This window comes from Pyxicephalus adspersus, chromosome 5 (genome assembly GCF_032062135.1).
Source record: "Pyxicephalus adspersus chromosome 5, UCB_Pads_2.0, whole genome shotgun sequence".
Taxonomy (NCBI): domain Eukaryota; kingdom Metazoa; phylum Chordata; class Amphibia; order Anura; family Pyxicephalidae; genus Pyxicephalus; species Pyxicephalus adspersus.
Genome location: NC_092862.1, coordinates 21942451 through 21958013, shown reverse-complemented (window position 1 = coordinate 21958013; position 15563 = coordinate 21942451). Strand labels below are relative to the sequence as shown.

The window sequence follows — 15563 nt, the reverse complement described above, 5'->3', positions numbered from 1 at the left end:
GAGTTTAAAATATCACCAAGAAGTAGTCCCATTACTTTGTAGGATATTAAATGTTTCATGCTCAATAAATTTGTTTGGCTTTGGAAATAGCACACTGCAATGCTTAAAGCCCAATTCCAGTATAAAAGAAAAGACCTAGAGTACCAACAATGTACCTGGAAGTGCAGTTTGTGTTTAGTAAGGAACTACCATGACTCCATGATGCACTTGATAACAATAGAAGCAAAGTTGAATAACAACACACAATAATATATATTTAATGTACAGCTTAAAAAAAATAAAAAAATAAAAAAGCTTTTCCTCATCTGTTGGGACTTTTATCTCCTCCATTACAATGAGGTCATTATAGTTATATAGTATTTATATAGCACCGACATACTATGCAACGCTTTACAAAGTCCATTGTCATGTCACTAGCTGTCCCTCACACAATCTAATGTCCCTACCTCAGTCATATGTTAATGTCTTTATGTATGTTAATCTCTAATACAGCCTAAGGTCAATTAACCTAATTGCATGTTTTTGGAATGTGGGAGGAATCCCAAGCAAACAAGGGGAGAACCTGCAAACTCCATGCAGATAGTGTCCTGGCTGAGATTTCAACCTGGGACCTAGCGCTGCAAAGGCCAGAGTGCTAACCTCTAAGCCACTGTGCTGCCATGATTCCCCACTTCTCTTCGACTTTAGAACTACCCCATTATCTTATTCATTAATTTACTTACACAGCGTTTTACGTCTAGTGTCATATCGCTAATTGTCCATCATGGTGGCTCACAGTCTCTTCCTATCATAGTCATATGTCATGACCACAGTCTAAAAACAATTTTGGGGGGAATCCAATTACCTAACTTCATGTTTTTGGGATGTGGGAGAAAATGCAAACTGCTGGCAGATGGAGTCCTGGCCGAGAATAAAGCTTATAACCTAGCGCTACAAAGGCAAGACTGCAAACCACTGAGCCAATCCTATTCTGTTGAAAGCTGACAAATCCTTGTTTCCTGTGCTTCATACTTCTCGTTCAGTTTTAACTAACTCTACAATTATGCATCATCCTCTAATGGCATGAAAATTTTTTAGATATTAGTTACTATTACCCATAAACCTGACATGTAAACACTTAGATGTCTAAACTTTCAAAACAATAATTTAGATGGTAACTCATCTGCCCTCCTATTGTATGTTACTTCCTCCACTTCCTAGATTGTAAGCTCTTCTGTGCAGGGTCCTCTCCCCCTCCTGTGTCACTGTCTCTATTCGTCTGTCATTTGCATCCCCTATTTAATGTACAGCGCTGCGTAATATGTTGGCGCCATATAAATCCTGTTTATTAATATTAATAATAATAACAGTTATGCAGATACTTTGGCTTGGCATTCCATAATCGACAGCTTTATAAAGGGAAACAGAAGGTGCCTAAACATAACTTATTTGTACTTTTATGCCATCAGTTGTAATAATGTACCAATCAGTTCTGATAATACTTAGTAACCTTTACCTATCTGTAAATGTATCTGAGAACAAAAATTGAAATATTTTTGGTGGGGCATATCACAGACACTGCATAGCAGATACCCTGTGGTGCATGTACATTTACTGTGTTTCCCTACTTCCTATATCTACTGCCAGAGATTGTTAAAATTAAAACGAACCCTTCCAAACACAACGTAACTGAAGCCTGATATTGGCTACTCAAACAAGAAGTGGTGAATTGATAGATTGAAGGTTAGAAATTGTTTGTGTGTGCCCCATACCCAAATGTTCCATGTGTTAGCTAGTACCTGGCAAGAGAATGAATAGGGAAGAGCAGCCACCCTATATTATCTGCTGTGAAGCTTCTGCTTTATTGTTAGTATTCTCTTCTCCCCTCTGAGAAAAGGTTTACATTTTCAGAAACATTTATTGTAACCTCTGAGTAATGAAAAATAGTTTTCCTTTATTTATTCTTAAAAATTTAAGAAAATAAAAATCAAATATATCAGTTTTAACTATATTCCTCTCTTACAGGAAACACAATTTGAGGTAATGTATTAGAGAATGTATGATAATTGGGATTGTTGCTGCTCTTTTAGCACTGTATCAGCGGTTGTGTCTCTGAAATAGTATGCAATTGTCTTCCTGTGAATACATTCATGATTTATTCTTGCTGACCATTGTCTTGTAGCAGTCCATACTACTTTCTACTTTCTTTTATTATTTTTATTTCCCTACACAATTCAGACCGTGGAAGAGGCTGTCATGGTGGTATACATAGCTTTCTAAAAGAAGCACCTTTGCTTGTGTGCTTCTTAGGAGCCCTCAGCCCTGTTTTTTGAATAGTCAGTTTACTCTTTGAGAGTCATGACAATTTCGAAATGCCTTGATAAATGCATATCAAGTCTGGAGCATTGGGCATTTCTTGACATGTTGCCTGATGAGTGCTCTAGGAAAAGCCCATATGTGATGTTGGGTCTCCTTGTTAGAAGATGCTAAAATCTAATTAATAAAATGGATGGGAAATGGGCCTGCAGTGGCTGTGTTTAGGAATATTTCTCAATTTCAGTCCACACAGTAATATTTGTATTATGAGTGAGTACTGATGGGTTGAAGCATTTATCTCTTTATTTATGAGATGAGATTCCTGCTTACAGGAAACACAATTTTCTTTGCCCACTGTAAAGTTTCACCTTGCCTTCTGAATCAAGGTCCTGCAGTTCCATGTATCTTCAAATACACGTTATATATATTTTTGCAACAATGTTTTAGACCCTTGAATAATGTCCATACCCATATGTCGTAAAGGAATCACAGTTTAGAGATCTAATGTATGGCTTCTAAGCATGCTGATACCTTGTAGTGCCTGCAGATAATACCTTTATTGTGAACAGCAGATTCTGTCCTTGTTTCACCCCTTGGATCCTGGACCCAAGGAGTGGACACAGCTTCTCATCTCCTGAAACCCAACCATTATCCAGCAATGAATTCATATCTCTCTTTCAGGAAATGCTAGTTGCTTGGTTATCCTGCAAATTTTCATATCCTTCAATACTTAGAAACATTAAACTGCCACATGTATTCAGATAGTCAAATTACCTTCCTCAAACTTTTCTAATCTGGATGGTCCAGGTCAGTAACTCAAAGTAATGAAGGAGGTTGGTCAACATATCAGCAAGGGAACCAGCAAACCTGGAAGGTCAGCAATGCAACTCTGCTCTCATTACAAGTTTACTTAAACTTGTCTTAGATTTTATGAATATTATCACTGGCTGCTCAGGTTAATGGCTTTAGTGATTGTGCTAATGGGTTTCCAGTGAGCGCTGATAATGAAAGAAATGATGAGAGCGAAGTGTGCACAGTATCTGCAATTCTGAAATCGTTATCAGTGGTGATCACCTATATTTATTCTGCTTTTGTTTTTCTGTATTTTGTTCTTTTCCATCATGGAATGTGGATGTTAAAGGCCTTTTTCAACAAATAACTCTTCGGACAGCAATATTAAAGACCGCACACAATGATAAGAGATCCATTCAACTATTGTGCTGCTTTTCAAACATTAAACAGCCAGCACCCCAAAAGTGGACAGAGCTTTACTTTGCTTTTAGAATTCCTTTTGGGGACCATTGTCATGAGCAAACTTCATCCATCTCTTTAAGCAAACAGGCATCCTCTGCAGATATCGGCAGATTAATGAGTAGTTGGTTTGCAGGTTTGGTACAAACTCTCTTCTAATTTTTTTGTTGGAATACCTAGGAACTTTGAACAGTTCTAAAATCAAGCTACAGCTTTTGGCTTTTGTTTTAATGTTTAACAGCTAAAGGGAGTAACATCACTGTGGGAAGATGCTCTCTTGACCCTCCGACTAGTGGATAGGAACACTAAGCATTCTGATTGACGTGAGACACTGAAAGTTGGATAGTAAAGTTCTCTGGGAATCCTTTTTTTTGTTCTTTTCACTAGCCAAATAATGTTCTGAATACATAGCAGATAGAAAAATTACAATTCTATGTTCGCAATGTTTTATATAATACGTGAAGGAAATGAAGAAGGAGAAAGTCTGCCTGAATCTCATTCAACTGGTTGAATAATTTTGCATTATTCCAAGTATTTAAAGTCTCATCTGTGTAGCCAAATATCATCAAAATATAGTACCATTCATCTACGTATCTAAAGGGTCTTCTCTTAGAAAGTTCCCTCATGAGAGCTTAAGTTGTACACAAGGCCAAAACAGCCTAGGGAGAAGTTGGAATCCCATATTTATTGCTGTGTTTGTACTAAATAGATTTAGGCTGTGTAAATACATCAAAATTTCTGTGCTTGGAAACAATCTTTGATAATTGTTTCTAGTGGCAGATAAATTAAAGAATGCTGTACACACAGCAACATTCTGATCTGTGGAAAAAGGAGGGATCAGCCCCCATGCTGCTGTGTTCCCTTCCTTTGAAAGGCGAATCGGCTTTTCCCGATCGGTTGTTCGTTGATTAACCAGAATGGATCAATGAACGATGTTGGGGTATTACAGCACCCATGTCAGATTTTGGACCCAACAGTTCATCTTGAGTGAACATATTTTGATGTATGTATGCATGTTTACCCTCTTTGTTTGTCCTAGTAAAGAGGTAAGAGTAAATCTTTCAACGGGGGCACCTATTTTGGCGAAAACTGTCTAAACAGGGAATTCACCTTCCTTTGTAGAGATTACATGTAACTTCCTTTTGTATATTCGGGAATAAAGAACATTTTCCTAACCGGAAACTGCAGTAAGATAGGCTTTATCCCTTTCCTGCTCTGTCTAGAATGAAAGATAAAAGTTTTGTTTTTTCTTACTTTTCAAAATGTTGGTATACCTGAATCAGTACTTTATTTTTAGATGTAATGTTTAAATATTTTTTTTGCAGTATAGAGCATTCAGTATACACCTACTTTTTTTCTTTAAAATTATTATTATTAAATGGGATTTAAATAGTAGCATTTTAAAGTCTGATGATGTTAAACATGGTTGTGGATGCGGCAGCATGGTCAATATTGTGCAACATTTGCTGCTAAAACCTTTCATATCAGAAATCTAGGAAGTGCATATAAATTTGGTAGTCTAAAGCTGCTTAAGACCTGGATTGTGGTTCTTCGAGCACCTCTAGTAGTTACCCAGGATTTGTAAAATGAGACACCACTTCAATCTGTACTTCTGCCACTGCAGGTTGCAAAATTCGTAATGAGAGACCTCTAGTTTCACTCAAGCACAGATGTGTCTCAGTAACTAACCAGTAATTTCTTGAAATTGCTCACTTTATCATCCACACATGTCATCAATCCTGGTGTAGCGCTGAAGTCGAACGGCAGGATACTTTGCTGAGCAGACACAGCTGGGAGCAGGTGAACAGGCAGGGAACAATTTGTGTGGCTTGGTGGCTGTCAGACAAAAGACAGAGAATTTGTGTTACAAACAGACAGCAGGCCCCACCTGGGCCAGACAAAAGGGTTTTCTCCTATTGCAAATAATTCCACGACTTTCCTGTCGTTTGGGCTATGATTTGTTAATATTTGAAACAATGCCTTTTGCAGTCATGTGCCAGGCTTAGAAGATGAAAGGAAACTGGCTGAAGAATTCTGCTGTATTTATATAACACATAGAATTTTCTGCACCAGGACCAGGATACATATACATTTTGACTGATATTAGACATGAACAAAGAAGCTTATTTAATACAACAGGGCAAAGTGCAGTGATTATGTGCAAAGAGCAATAAACCACAGCAAGCAATCTTCTCTCGCCTCTCAGAAATTGAGAACAGTTCTGACTGGTTGCTAAAATTGAATATTGCACTTGCTGTTATTAAATAAGCCCCAAATATGTTCTGCCAGTATGCTATGATCAGATTTTGTACATCTTTTCAGATTAGAATCAGATACACACTTTTTTCACGTGTTTTTTTCCAGTTACTAGGAATAAATAACAAGTCAAGTGCAAAGTATGATTTTACAATATTTAAATGCACTTAAAAAATAATAATAATCCTAAATTAATCTAAACTTTAAATGGTCTTTAAAAGGTAAAATTAAACCAGTTTTTGCTGCAATACTCACCAAGAAACCAAGAACTTTTCAACTCTGTTTTTTTTAGATGTCCTATGTCTGGTGGCCAGTGAAATCAACTCAGGTGAACCTGGACCAGTGGAAAAAAGCAGGACATTAACTGTGTTTAACCCAGACATTTTTTAAAGCCAGGTTGGAAGAAATTGTAAATGGGTGGCAGCCACTGTATTGTGAGCCAACACTTCAGTAATGACCCAAAAACAGCCAGGTGGTTACTGAAAAGTGCTGGGTGGTGGGCCCAGCTAAAAGGAGCTGGGGAGAACACTGAATGAGCCCGTCCTTGTCACTTTGCTTTCTCTTTGTCAGCACATAAACTGATCCACTTGCACCGCTTCTTTCTTCTATTTACAGGAACTATACAAAAGACTTGTGATTGTTCAAATTCTGACAAGTACTGACGCTGCTTACATTTCATAATAATGATGGCAGAGCATTGTTAATCTTTTTTTATCTGCCTACAGTCCAGGTACATCCTAATTTAATTTAAATGTAATTTTAAACTTACAACATACACCCAAATGTAAATATAAAATTACAAAATTAATTTAAACCCAAGCAAAAATATAACATATTGAAGCTTGCAAGTCCTTAGGTGTAATGGCAGGATTATTGTTATTCATTAGGTTTTTTCCCCCTAACGTTCACCTTTTAATCCCTCAGCCTTTCTGTTTTTTCTAGGATGGTTTCAAGATGGTGGCAGGTGCAGTGGGGAGAGTAATGGAGTTTGGTGTTGTGGTATGCACATAATAGCGAGGAAGGGAATAGAGATCAGGTGCTGTGGTTTTTGAAGTTTTGCAGGTGCCAACATTGGTTGGAAAATCGGAGGGGGGTTGGATTGTGCAGGTATGATGCTGAGCAGTTGAGATTTATACATGGGGAGAGAATGGAGGTAATGCAGACTCGGTGATGGTGGGAGGGTATTGATGCTATGACGAGAGTGCTGTGTTGTGGGGCATGTGGTTTAGTAGCATGGCTATAACTTTGGTTAATAGTAAATACCTGCAATTGCTGAAGCCCTCATGTAAAGCTGTTTGGGTAAAATGACTGTCAGTCTGCATTAGGTCACAGACCTAGGACTCATTCAGGTCAGAAGTTGTGACTTTTATTTTTGCTGCTTGCTAGTTAGGATCAGTATGACAGCCAGAAAAGTGCTGACACCATTGATTCAGTATGAAAGACAAGAAAATAGCATTTTCAGGGCTCTGATTACGGCTTCCATGGTAATTTAATTTTAAGTTTGCCTTTTTTTTCAGGTAATGTAAGGCGTAAAACTAAATGTCAATTTTGTCGCTAGGAAATTTTCTAAACATTACAATTAGGTTAGTCTTTGATTGTACAAAAATGACCACATTCCTTTTTTATTGTTAACAAACAAAACACATTGTATGGTTGTAAGATTCACCATCAGCCAATAATCTTTTCCTGGGTCTCATGACCTTGATATAAAGGAAAAAAATATATTTAGGAAACTAAGCAGACAAGTTGCTTTAAGGGTCAAATGCACACAAAGTATGGTAAAGTCAGATTAACTTCCACATGCTGCAGAAGACTTGGCCCATATAGATCAAAGAACGGCCTTACCATGTGGTCATAAAAAAAGATTTCTCTGTAGATCTGTAATATCCTTTAGGTATCTTCTTGTGAAGGAGGATCTGAAACCCTATTGGATGTCTGGGACATCTTGATTGGAAACATATTAAAAATGGTGATTTGCTTTTGTCGGACTGAGGCGTGTTTTCAGCGCCTAGATTGAGCAGTGAGATCCCTTTGATCTCTTTAAAAAAACTATGGCCATTGACTTGTGTCAGGTTCTGCCTTATGTCCTGGGCAAATATACTGTACCAATTTGGATTTTATACTATTTATATTGGACTGAATGTAATAATTTATTGTACATTTTAGTGAATTTATAATTTGACCTCTTTAGTGTACTTCACTGTATTGACAGTAACATACACATTTCACACCTTTGTGATATTTATATTTATAAACTGAAACTATATTTTTCATATTAAGTGTATACATACAAAGTCATGTGTAAATGTAACATTTGCATGTATTTATTACTCGTCACAAGAAACACTGTGCTTCCTCTGACAATTCCTTCATGTATTTTTTTCCCCAGAATAAGGACAGTTTTTTTTTTTTTTTTTTTTTATCTGCAAAGTTTAAACTTCAACTCCCAAAATGTTGTAGCTGTTTGTACCTCTGATGTTTTTCCTGTTGACTAATTGTTAGCACTAAGGCTATGTACATATCAGATGATTCTTGTCCGGTATTGCTTCAGGGCTAGTACTGGATGAGTATCTGACGTGTACAGAGCTCCCCAAAACAGATCAATGAACGACAAATGGCTGCAATACAAGTGAAGGGAAGAGAACACCACGGAGTGCCGCTCGTTCGTTCTCTCCATAGAGCAGAACGACGCCATATGTACAACGCTCGTTCATGCATCATTCAGTCCTTTGTCTTTAATGTACCACCCTAAATGAGTATGGGGTTCTAGTACCATACTATCTTGAGCGGCAGCATGGTAATATTTAGTACTTGAAGCCAGCCATGAATTGTAGGCCAAGGCACTTAACCATAGAAATTGGTTGAGATTTGCAAAACAAAGTTTCATATTTAGTCACCGAGAGATATACAAGGAATGTGAGTAATACAGGTCAATACCTTTAGTTGTTTGCTTTTATTATATCCTTCTTGTTTATTGGTTTGAAAGAAACACGGGGTAGCTTTATATCCTTATTTTCACTATATCGGCCATTCCTGGTGGCAAAAAAACAATGGGAAGTGTGAGCTTCCTTACTGATTAGAATAGGACCATTTTAATGCTATAACCAGCAACAACATTAGCGTTTGCTGATTGTTTTAACTTCTGTTTCCTTATGGATTATTATTTGTACAATTCTACAGTAAGTGCTGCATGATTTCACAGTCACTCGTTTTGCCATTAGACTCAAGTTCCTTTGTATATTATGAAAGTATTTTAGCATCACTAAGTAGGTATCAAGCAGTGTAGAGATCTTGTTTTTGGGCCACACAAGAAATACAGGAAACAAAGAAAATGATTAAATTGCTATAATCTAATCGAAACTGCAGTAAATTTCAGTTGAGAGAATCTACACCTTAATTTCTGGATGTTCCATCTGGTATATTCTTCACCAGGAAGACACTTCCTACCTCTTGGGTTGTTTAGGACATTTAGATGTAAGAAGACCCACCAGATCCCCAAAGAAATATTATTGACCAAGTAGATGATCCATCATATCAGCACCCATTGTTATCTGGTAAAAAAAGCATATTGCAGACAACCATTGTATTCAGAATTGATTTTTTTTTATTTTATGCTTGCATTATATGGCCAAAAGTTTGTGGGTACCTGACCAGCACACCTGTATAAAGTTTTTGGACATTGTTTTGAGGAGGCTTTTCACACGATCAAAGAACATTTTCAAGGTCATGTACTGATGTTGGACCAGAACACCTGGCTAAGAATCATTATTTTAATAATGCAAAACATTATTTATTAACAAGGTCAGGGCTCTGTGAAGGTAACTAAACCTGAACCTGGCTTTGTTCACCTTTCTATTTTTATGGGTACCACATACATTTGGCAATATAGTGAATAACACCCAAAGGGTGTCGAGGTACACATACATGCCTAATGTTTCTCAACAAGGCTTCCTTCAGAGGTTGCTAGGGGTTCCTTTAGCAATTAGCAATTTGTGGCTCTAATCATTTAGTGACACTAATAATCTTTTTGGCTGCCTGTAAGGGGTGCATTCTTCACACTGACCATCATTATCATTATTATTAATAATTTTAATAAACAGGATTCATATAGCTTTTTTATGGGGTTTCCTGAAGATTATAGCAGGGGTTCCTGAAGATCAAGGGTCTTCCCATAGTAAAAAGGTTGAGAAAGTGCACTATTATCTTTCAAGAGACATACCCAACAAAAGGATATAATATGTTTAGCATATTTAGGGTACTGCTTATGCACTGTGCAGTTTCTGAATGTTCCTTATACCAAAAATCACATTTGAGTGGTGATGCCCTCATCAACCAATTAGGTTGTCAACCTGAACCTAGAATCCAATTATTTGATACAGATATTTTCTCTTGCACATTTTCAAATAAATTGCAATTTAAACATCCCAAAACATTCCTTACAGCTAAGCGACTCAGAGCAGTGTTTGTATAAGCCAATCATTTTACCGGCAGCTTTATATTTCCTGAGAACCTGATATAAAAAGCACCTGCTTAAAGTGAGTAATGGAGTTTTACATTTATCACACTTAGGAACAGTGTATGTAACCTATTCCGCTTTCCTCCCTTGTGGAATATATTTCAGCCTATACTACACAGCACATTACCAACATGTATAAAGAGCCAGTGATCAGCGTTTTGGACCCAAGACAACAACCTGCATGGGTCTGCAGTACGCCGCCCACCTCACCACTCATTCCACTACCAAACTCGCATTACAGCACACTAATAGTGATGTAATCTACAGGGGAAAATCTGAGACACACAGAGTGCAAGTATAGCTTAATGTCCTGACTAAAATTAGTTCTGAATGTATAATGTATAACTGAAAAAAAAAGAAAAGAAAACAAATAAAAAAATCATTAACATCATCATTGTTCTTCTCTATGCAATGAAGACTAATCATGCCTGATGGAAGTGGCTGGCAGGGTGTTGTAGGGTTTGGGAGGAAAGAAATAGATAATGCTTGACATCCTTTAGCCAGGAAAAGAAACAAGCTATAGCTGGCTTGCTGCATTTTCTAATGCATAACGTGAAAAGCTTACAGTATGCAAATAATAAATGCTCGTTCCTTGGCTATTATCAGCTGCTGTATTTTTTTTCCTCTCTTTCTGTGTCATTCTTTTATCTGTCTGTCATTTCCAACCCCTATTTATTGTACAGCACTGCGTAATATGTTGGCGCTATATAAATCCTGTTTAATATTATATAGCAATTTTAATGTACCTGTGCAGTTCCGTATTACAAAGTCCATAGTCATGTAACTATCCTTCCTGCAGAGGAGCTCACAATCTAATGTCCCTACCTTGGCCATAGTGTAATATCCGTATCATATTCTAAGACTATGAATAGGACTACCAATATGTTTTTGGTTTATGGACACTAAGAAAGAATAGATTGTGTTCTAGCCAAAAATCAAATCTCAGACCCTAGTGCTGCAAGCCACTAAGCCACCGTGCCAATACCTATACTGTATTTCTGTATAGTGACTCAAAGAGCCCTCAATTCATATGATAAGGATGAAATCCAGGTAATTTATCGTTTTATAGGGAGGACATCAGTTGCAGTCTATGTACAGTACATTTTACCAGGTTTCTTTGAACCTTAAAATCTGCCTATCACAAAGCAGACCACCTGTACTTCCCATGTGGTTAGCCCCCCAAAAAATGTGAGGATTTCCCCATCATCTTGAAATGGGTTGAACCGCACTTTATTTTCAGTGGCAGAGCACCCATGAACACATGGTAAGTGGACCAGGTGTAAATGTTATTTACACCTTTTACTAATCTTCTGCCAGTATGTTTTTTTTTCATACCATATATTGCAGGTTGTCTTATGTTGCAGTGTGGTTTGGGTGTAAGATAAAAACAGCTTTTTAAGTTTCAGACCCACATTCTACGCCTCTCTTTATATTTTCTGAAGGGCCCGGACCTTCACCTTTTCTGTCTTACACATCAACCTTTGGGGCATAAGATTTTCAATGTGGAAATGTAAGATGTAACCCAAAAAAGAAAAGCACTTGGGCTAGGTCAGCAGACACCTTTGGTTTTGTTGCCTGCTAGCTGCATACATCACATGCAACTTGAATTGTTTATTCTAGTCAGAGCACTGATAAGCTGAATTCAAGTGGAGGAACTGTTTGAGAAAAATTCAGATTGGATTTACAAAAGTCAAACAGTCAGCTGTGATGAAGTGCTTGTTCTCTCTTCTCTAACCCTCCATATGTCATCTGACACTATAGCATTAGGAAACCCTTGTAAAGGCTACTTCTTATCTCCTGGGTACTTTGGCCATCTGACCCCAGTGGATGATTCCAGAACTGGTATAATAAAACCAGGTGTATTTACTTATTTTTTTTCCGTTCTGTCTGAGCCATCGCGTTTATGTTAAACGCTGTTCAGTGGCTTTTTTTTCATTTGTTTTTTATTTCACTTTGCCAATTGTGCTGACCACGTAAAGCACTAATTCCAATACTCGTTGGCTAGCACTCTGGCCTTTGCAGCGCTAGGACCCTACTATGAATCTTAGCCAGGACTGTATCTGTATGAAGTTTGTATGTTCTTCCCACATTTGTGTAGTTTACCCCCGGGTACTCTGGTTTTCTCCCACATCCCAAAAACATGCAGTTAGGTTAACTGGCTTCCCCCTAAATGTGTCCTTAGACTGTGGTAATGACATATGACTATGGTAGGGCCATTAGATTGTGAGCCTCTTTGAGGGACAGTTAGTGACATGACTATGACCTATATTATTACACAGCGTGAAACACTTTGTGATAATTCAAATATAAAGTAAATAAGATAATATTAATCATCTTCTATTGACAGAAAATAATTGGTAAGATTTTATCAAAAGCTATAACAGCCATTTGGTAAGAATAGGCATTTAAATTAAAGTAGATACATGTTTAAGAATGCAACCTTTAGAAGCATGTTAGGTTTGTTTCACAGACATAATGACATGTTTGCATCTTAAAAAGCTCACCAATAAAAGGTAAGGGTAAACTTCTCGTGGAATAAACCTGTGGGATTTAGACTTTTGTAAATCGATACGTTTGAGGTACATATGATTTTGGGTGAAGTATTGCCGAACTGTGGCTTTGTTGTACTGTATATGTTAGATGGTTTACATAAAAAAATCATTTACATTTCATTACCATTTGGGGTTGCACTGATCATCCAAAACATTAGGACTGCCTGCCTAATATTCTGTAGGTTCCCTTTTTTATTATTATTACACAGTATTTATATAGCACCATCATATTACACAGCGCTGTACAAAGTCTATAGTCATGTCACTAGCTGTCCCTCAAAGGTGCTCACAATCTAATGTCCTTACCATAGTCATATATATGTCTTTTTTACAGTCTAAGGTCAATTTTGGTGTAAAGCCAAATACCCTAATTGAATGTTTTTGGGTTGTGGGAGGAAACCGGAGTACCTGGAGGAAACTAACGCAGATACAGGGAGAACTTGCAAACTCCATGCAGTGTCCGAGACGAGATTCGTAGATTCGATAGGCCAGAGCGCTGAGCCACCATCCCTTGCTAACAAAACATCTCTGACCTTCTCCACAAGACCTTAGAATGGTGTCCTCTGTTTCTCGCATGAGCAGTATGGAGGAAAATACTTAATTTGTATGCATATACTGCATCGTGTAAGATAAACATGTGTCATATAAGATAAAACCACACACACATACACACATTTTTACTCTTTCACCCACCCTATTCTCTGATATTCTAACTGTCAGTTTGGTAGAATTACACAATAAGTAATGTTTATCTTGTGTTTTATTTTTCTTAGCCTTTGATTTATCCCACAGTAGTGATTTTCTAAGATAGCTGTATTTGAACATGACAAAAGCATTTGGTTTGCGTGCCCTGGGTGTTACTTTTTTTTTTTTTTTAGACTGCTAGCTATAGCTCTCTGCCACTTCTTCTGCCAAACGTGTAGGCACCTGCAGAATTGCAAATAGTGCTATTTTAAACACTATGGGAATGTTTTGAAATTTATACTGTTTGAACGTGATTCCAAACTGCTGTCTAATGTTGGTAATTAAAAAAAAAAAAAAAAAAGATTTAAAAAAAAATGAAATGATTGTGTTACTGTCCGATTGCATGAATATTAAAGCATATTACAATTCAACAGGCTAGTACATTTGCAGCTTTCTTTTATTAGGTGTGAAATCCAAGAATGCGCTGCCAACTCTGGAGGGTTCTATCCAGAATGTCGAACTGAAATTCTGCAGCACATCATTGGTCAAATGTGTCTCCGGGACCCTGGGATCAATAAAAATTTGTGCCAAAGCCCCAGGTATGTGCAGCTGGACCATATAAAACTTTATTGCCTGTATAGGAGAATTGGCCTTACTTTTTACAAGGAGAGTAACTGAAACAAGAATTTATTCATTGTTCCTATGAATCAGAAAGATTTTTTTCTCTTGGTGTTTTTAATTTTTCTTTATGCCAGGATAATACTTTTGGACCACTGTGGACTTGGGTAAGTTTATCATAGAAGGCTTTCAATCACATCAGTAAAAGAAACATCAACTGTTTTGGAATTCTAAATATAAATGTATACAAATTTTGTTGTTTTTTTGTTTTGCTCTTTTTTTGGTTAATTAAGCCCAGCTTCAATGTGGTGGGTCATGTATTGCATAATCACACATTGCCAGGTACTACCAGTGGTTCTCTGTAATGTGTTAAAAAAAAAAAAAATCCAACACAGTATGCTGTGAATTTGTATCCAGCTTCAGTTATCCTGGTACTTCATTCCTAGCAGTGAATCGAACAATAGCCAGATATATTAGCTTTGCTATTAAATGAACTATCATTTGCATTAGTGCATCATTCTTAACATGTTAAGTGCAGGCAAACCACAGTGACCATCTAACACTAAAAAGCTCCATCAAAGTTTACATTTAGATGCTTTTCATTTACATGTTGAAAATTCATAATTGTAACTCATTTACCTCATTTAGACTTAACCTAACCTCACTGTAATATTCTTGTGTGTCACTGGACATGTATTTCCTACCCCTTAAATTCTGGGTTGTCTAACCTATTTTTTTCTTTTTGTTTTACCTTCCACATTTAACATTCAAATCTAGTAGCTGGAAGACGTAATATCAGGTTTTATGGGAGACAGTAAACAGTCTGCAGTGGGTATGTTTAGGGATAATTTGCTTAGGTCACCAGAATGCAAACAAATAAAATGCACAGTGCAGCACTGCAGCAACATTTGGATGACATCTTAAAGTGCTGAGTAGGTAAGCATTTTACAACTTAAAAAATACAAGACACAGAAAGGAAATGTCACACTCACAAGTGTTATAGGGTAGAAGACATCAGTAAAACACTACAAATATGTGATATCACTAATGAGCATTAATAGGCAAAAACTAAGAAAGGAACACTTTGTTTTTATGTTGCACAATAGTATCAGAGGGACCAATTCTGACTCTGATCGATCAGATTACCACAGTCCAGAAAGGTCTGCATATGTCAAGATGGTGCCGCTGAAACACAGTTTAGAAGAAAAAAACAAATGAAGAATTAAAATAAAAAAAAAGTTTGGAAAATTAGGCGGAGGCTGTGTAGTTATAGTTTGCAACCTATAAAGTGGACCCTACACTCCAGGATCAATTTAAGGCACAAAGAATTTAACTTGCAAATACTTATAGTTTATGTAAAGCCAACACCATTTTTATTGTTGAACAGAACA

General features: G+C 37.0%; 1 protein-coding gene across 3 annotated transcripts in view; it reads left to right on the top strand.

The window, feature by feature from the left end:
* The window catches only part of VPS13B (vacuolar protein sorting 13 homolog B), a 520025-nt gene that overhangs the window by 126312 nt on the left and 378150 nt on the right, over nucleotides 1-15563 (top strand). For all 3 annotated transcript variants that reach the window (XM_072410846.1, XM_072410847.1, XM_072410848.1), the window contains exon 18: nucleotides 14019-14153. In XM_072410846.1, the coding sequence (XP_072266947.1) occupies nucleotides 14019-14153 (135 nt within the window). The remainder of the gene's footprint in view (nucleotides 1-14018; nucleotides 14154-15563) is intronic.